The 6,087-nt window shown below is 47.6% G+C and overlaps 1 protein-coding gene across 1 annotated transcript; it reads left to right on the top strand.

The window, feature by feature from the left end:
- Window positions 1–5,211: 5,211 nt before the first annotated feature.
- LOC309864705 (large ribosomal subunit protein eL39) lies at window positions 5,212–5,431 on the top strand. Its single transcript, XM_082730411.1, has one exon. The coding sequence runs from the start codon at window positions 5,246–5,248 to the stop codon at window positions 5,399–5,401; it is 156 nt and encodes a 51-aa protein (XP_082586537.1). The 5' UTR covers window positions 5,212–5,245; the 3' UTR covers window positions 5,402–5,431.
- Window positions 5,432–6,087: the final 656 nt, after the last annotated feature.

Genomic DNA, 6,087 nt, shown 5'->3' with positions numbered 1-6,087 from the left:
CTTCTGGTGCTTTGAGAAGTTTGAAAAACTCAGCTAGTTCTCAAGTGTTGGTTCCCCACTAACTGTGTGTGCTCAGTACTTGACTTAATTCCCCTAGCAGGTCAAGAAATAGAAGATCTCTGTAGCTTCTCAGCAAGGAACTTCTGCACAATTTGGGGAAATGGAACACTCACATGAAAAGTCTTTTTTTTTTTTTTTTTAAGATTTTATTTATTTATTTGAGAGAGCGCATGCGTGAGGTGAAGGGCAAAAGGAGAAGCAGACTCCCCACTGAGCAGGGAGCTGGATGAGATCCTGGTACTCGGGGATCATGACCTGAGCTGAAAACAGACGCTTAACTGACTGAGCCACCCAGAGGTCCTGAAAAGTCTGTCTTCTTTCTGTCAGTGACCGGCCACTTAAATCTGGAGACACTCCCCCAGTCATGAGCATGGGGCAGCACGAGCCCCAGTTTGAAGGTAGACAAACCCGAGCACAAATGGATTTCTTCACCTCAATAAATTCCAAGAGACTGTGGATAAGTCCATTTCTTTCACTGGGCTGCAATTTCCTAGGCTGTGAAAAAGAAATGCCTGCCACATTAAGTCAGGGTAAGGGTGAAAATAACGCATTTAGAGGGCCTAGCACAGTCAGTATAATAAATATCTCCAAAGTGAGGAAATTAGCAAGGTTCCCCCCTGCTTTTAGCTTATTTTTATAAACTTCATTTATTTTTAAAGATTTATTTATTTATTTGAGAGAGAGCATGAGTGCTCGGGGTCGAGGCAAGGGCAGAGGGAGAGGGAGACAGTGAATCACAAGCAGACTCCCTGCTGAGCGTGGACCCCCCCCCGCCCCACCCCATGCAGGACTTGATCTCACAACACTGGGATCATGACCTGAGCTGAACCCAAGAGGCAGATGCTCAACTGACTGAGCCCCCCCATGTACCCCTAATTTATTTTTAATTATGGTTAAAACACACAAACACACACACAAACCAAACACGTAAAATTTACCATCTTCAGCATTGTAGGTATACAGTTCAGTAGTGTTAAGTATATTCATGTTATTGTGCAATAAATCTCTAGAACTTTTTTATCTTGTGAAACTGAAACTCTATACCCATTCAACAACAATTCCCCATTTCCCCTCCTCCCCCCAGCCCCTGCTAACCACCATTCTACTTTCTGTTTCTGTGAACTTGACCACCTTAGCTACCTTCTGTAAGCGGAGTGTTATCATGGAGTGTTTGCCTCTTTGTGTCTGGCTTACTTCACTTAGCTTAATGTCCTCAAGGTTCATCCATGCTGCAGGAGGTGACAGGATTCCCTTCCTTTTGAAGGCTAGGTAATATTTCATTGTATGCATGGACTGCTTTTTGTTTATCCAATCATCCTTGGTGGACATTTGGATTACCTTACCCTCTTGGTGGAATTGAAGATAACACTGAAAAACCATGGGTATTCAAATACCTCTTTGAGACCCTGCTTTCAGTTCCTTTAAATAGATATCCAGAAGTAGGATTGCTGGATCATACGGTAGTTCTGTTTTTTTATTGTTTGAGGACCCTCCGGACTGTTATCCCTGGTGGTTGACCCATTTCACAGTCCTGCCAACGGTGCACCATGGTTCCAATCTCTCCATATCCTTGCTGATGCTTGTGATGTTCTTCTTTTTTTAAGAGTAGCCATCCTAATGGGTGTGAGTAATAGGTACCCTTTTTATAAACTATTATAATTTCTTCTCACCGCTCCAACAAGACTCCTATTGAGTCTGATTACAAGATTGACCCAGTATTGGTCAAGGGAGTGTGTTTTCTTTGTCACCCTTGGAGAACCAAGCAAAGTGGGGCCAGGACACCAATGTTGTTGACCTGCTGAGAGCTGCTGTCACCAGTGGCCTGTGGCTTTAGAGGTACACACGTGAGCCATGAAGACAGGCCACGCCTGCCGCTATCTTTGCTTTGGCTCAAAAGATGCCACAAAAGAAACAAAGTCCTCTCAGGGGGCCACATCCCCTCATGTGGCCCCTGTCACCTTTCTCAGTGGCCTCTCACCACTGTACTCCTGACATCTTTCTCAAGATGAAGAAATTTGGTGAGGAAATTGTTGACAAGTTCAGAGCCGGGGCTGTTTGGCTTTGTTGAAGGAGTTTTGTGGGGCCTCAAGGTATGACTGAGGGCCAAGTAAAGAGGTGGCCTGCCTCGGGGTGCTGAGCAGGAGGAGCCCATGCTTGGGAAGCTGGATGGAAAGTTTGGGTGCTGCCCAAAGAGACAAACAAGAGAAAATTCCAGATAGGGGCCCTGCTGAAAGAGAACGTAAGCTGGTTGTGTTGCTGAGCTGGGTCAGCGGTGTCTCCCAAAAAGAGATGGCGTCCGCAGCGGTCAGTGCATGGCTTGGAAAGCGAGATAAGATCAGGATTCAAATACGACCAGCTCCACCACTTACTCAATGTGTGGTCTTGGGCAAGTTATGGAACTTCTCCGAATCTCAGTTTCCTTATCTTTAAAATGGAACAATTTGAGGCACCTGGGTAGCTCAGTCGGTTAAGTGCCTGCTTTCGGCTCAGGTCATGATCTCAGGGTCCTGGGATCAAGCTCAGTGACGGGCTCCCTCCCTGCTTCTCCTCTCTCATTCCTCCTGTTTGTGCTCTCACTCTCTCTGCCAAATACATAAATAAAATCTTTAAAAAAAAAAGAGTGAAAGCTCTGGGGGTTTGACAGACGTTGGTTAAAAGCCCAGATCTGCTACCTGTTAACCGTGAGACCACAGACAAGGCTGTTTAGTTCCCTGAGTCCCAGTCTAGTCATCTGTATTTATTTTCTTTTTTTTTTAAGGTTATTTATTTATTTATTCGAGTGAGCAAGAGAGAACACAGGCTGGAGGAGGGGCAGAGGGAGGGGGAGAAGGCTCCCTGCTGAGCAGGGAGCCCGATGAGGGGCTCGATCTCAGAACCCCAAGATCATTACCTGAGCCGAAGGCAGCTGAGCCACTCAGGTGCCCCTCTACTCATCTTTAAAATGGGGATGACAAGTGGCAATAATAATGCTTGTCTCTCCAGGCTGATATAGGCATCAGGGAGGGATTGCACAGAACTGGGCACTGTACACAGGTGTTTTCTTTCAACGTGTTCGTGACATGCCTACTGTGTGCCAGCACTGTGCTGGGGACAGGTGATCAAGGGTGGATCAGACACCACCCTGCCTTCAGAAAGTTAGACTTTAATGGACAAAACAGACAAGGAAACAGCTCATTTCAATACTGATCTGGAGTGGAGAGGGTTGGGATTTGCAAAGCACCTTTAGGTAAAATAAAGATGTTTCTGATCAAAGCACGGCAGAGCTGATGAAGAGGGGACATTACTTCCAGCCCTGTTCCAATGCCACCTGTTCTTCTGGACTCCGGCTGGACTTTTGGGCATGGGAGGAGCCCTGCATTCTCCTCTGTCCATTCCAGCTTCCCAGTATAAATAGGAGGGAGTACGAGGCTTTGAAACCAGCCCGGTGCCTGTTCCAGCCCGGAGAAGAGGTTCCCTAGAACTTGGGAATGGACAGATCTGCTGGGGAGCTAGCATTCTGGAATGAAGATGCCATCAGCGTGAGGGCAGCAGGGGTGGGCTATGATATTGGAAGATGATTGGCCTGGCGTCTGGGTGTCAGGAGGGAAGGCAGTCGTCCTGGTCAAAGGGCCTCCAGAGAGACCCACCACCCATGGCTTGGTACCTTGTTTTCTTTGGAGGAGTGTCCCGCCTCCCAACCGGCTGAGAGCTAGCAGGAGCCAGGAGCCTTTCATCCACCCCCTCGAGGCCCAGCACACACACAGAGCCTGTGGGTCCCCAGGTTCCTGTGTTCTCAGGCTGACAGCCTCCTGACCTGGGTTGCAAACCAGAGACTTGACACGTGAGCCTGACACAGTGTTTGTGGCCGAGAAGTTCTCTTGTCAACCCAGACAGAAGAGGAGAGAATCAGAGCTTGGGATGGGGGGCCCTGGCTGAGCCCAAAGGGGCAGGAGACAGGCCTGGGAGTGTCACTAACCCCAGCAGCTGGGCCAGCCGTTCTCCCCCTCATTGAGAGGGAGGCTCCAAGACTCAGCCGCCTGGTTTCTCCTCCTCCACTAGGCCTGTCACCGTTTCCACATGCAGCAGTGTCTGTGGGGGTGGAGGCTTTTTCCAGACATGTATTTAAGTGAGGAGAGAAAACAAGGCGAGTCACCCAGGATTTGCCAAGTCAGTAGGCAGGAACCCAACCCGGGAAGCCAAAAATAAGACACCGGTGAGGGTCACCCCGCGCTCCTGAGTGGCAGACGGTTCCCGGCCCGTGCGGAACGCTCTGTAATCACACTTTTGTTTGAGGACGGCTCTTGATCCCCGGGCATCAGTCTCCTGGTCCGAAAGTAGCAGAGCCCTGAATGTGGGCAGTGAGTTATGGTGACTCAGGAAAATTCACAAGGACACAGGGAACACCCCCGAAGTCATCTGGGGACATGCCCTGGTTCCCCCTGCCGGTCAGGGAGCCAGGAGTTCTGGTCCCCATTGTACAGGAGGAATTTCTGAAGTTTTCTCTGGAACTTTGGCAGAATTCTGTGGGATCTTTCAGAGGAAGTGTTAGACTTTGGGTGTTTTTTTGGGGGAAATTACTAAAAAATTTTCACCTTTACATCTACTTATGAGTTCTCTTTACCCTGATGGAGCTTTTGTCACTGCTGCGAACAATACTCCTGAAAGCAAATTATGATAGTAATAACAACAGCTAACCTTTATTTAGCTCCTATAACATGCCAGGTCCTAATCTCTCCATGTATTTTTGTGTTCCATCATATTTAAGGTTTCATCGGTCTTCAAATTCACCATTATTGATGCACCTACCACGAAAGAATGCTGCCAGTTAGGGGCACCTGGCTGGCTCAGTCAGTGGAGTGTGTGACTCTCGGTCTCGGAGTTGTGAGTTCGAGCCCCATGTTGGGTGTAGAGATTACTTAAAAATAAAATCTTTAAAAAAATGAAGCTGGTAATTACTCCATGTCATGTCTTTGATTCCCTGATTCCAGAAATGTTAAATAGGAATCTTAGGATTAATGAAATACAGTAACTAATTCTTAGCTGTCATCCTTGCTTTACAGGTAGGTAAACTGAGTAACAGAGAGGTTGAGTCAGCCTGCCCTGATGTCACATAGCAAGTATGTGGTGGAAGTGGGATTTGAACCCAGAGTCAGGCTTTCTCTTTTTCGCTGCCATCCTGCTGTGTGCTGCACGGTGTTAATTGACCATGTCTTCTCACAAGACTTTCAGGATCAAGCGATTCCTGGCCAAGAAACAAAAGCAGAATCGTCCCATTCCCCAGTGGATTCGGATGAAAACTGGTAATAAAATCAGGTACAACTCCAAGAGGAGGCACTGGAGGAGAACCAAGCTGGGTCTCTAAGGCGTCCCAAATCACGCGATGACACATCTAATTGGCACCACGTATTTAATTAAGCTACTTGAGGATCATGAACCCAGAGTCAGGCTCATAACCACTGTGCTATATTGCAACTGAGGAAGTAGTAGGTGTCCATGGGTGGACAGACAGAAGGACACAAAAAAGAGGGAAAAAAGAGGAGTCTACCCTCTACTCCTTCCTCCTCATCAGTCCAGGGCCAGTGTTGATGTCCCTTTTAAATCCTTCTCCTAGGAATGCCTGGGTCGCTCAGTCAGTTAAGCATCTGCCTTTAGCTCAGGTCATGATCCTGGGGTCCCGGAATCGAGCCCCGCATTGGGCTCTCTGCTCATCGTGGAGTCCGCTTCTCCCTCTCCCTCTCTGTCTCACTCCACTCATGCTCTCTGTCTCCCTCTGAAATAAAAAAATAAAATCTAAAAAAAAAAAAAGAAAGAAAGAAAGAAAGAAAAGAAAAGAAGAAAAACTCCTAGATCTTGATCCTCCTCTCATCTCCAGCGTCTAACATCCTGGTTTTGTCCTTCCTCACCTCTCTCTGGCACCTGCTTGGACTATTGCAGTAGCCTGTAAGCTGTCACCCTCCTCCAATTCCCCCTACACTCAACACAAACTGAGTCAGTGTCATCTTCCAAAAATGTGAATCTAATCTTGTCACTCTGTTCCAAAACCTCTAA

This window comes from Mustela nivalis (genome assembly GCF_964662115.1).
Source record: "Mustela nivalis genome assembly, chromosome: 5".
In the NCBI taxonomy this organism is placed as follows: Eukaryota; Metazoa; Chordata; class Mammalia; order Carnivora; family Mustelidae; genus Mustela; species Mustela nivalis.
The sequence above is the reverse complement of the archived record's forward strand: the minus strand, read 5'-3'. Positions and strand labels throughout refer to the sequence as shown.

What these genes read in the sequence shown, in the direction of transcription:
- LOC309864705 (XM_082730411.1), top strand. Translation starts at nt 5,246, where the DNA reads ATGTCTTCTCACAAGACTTTCAGGATCAAGCGATTCCTGGCCAAGAAA.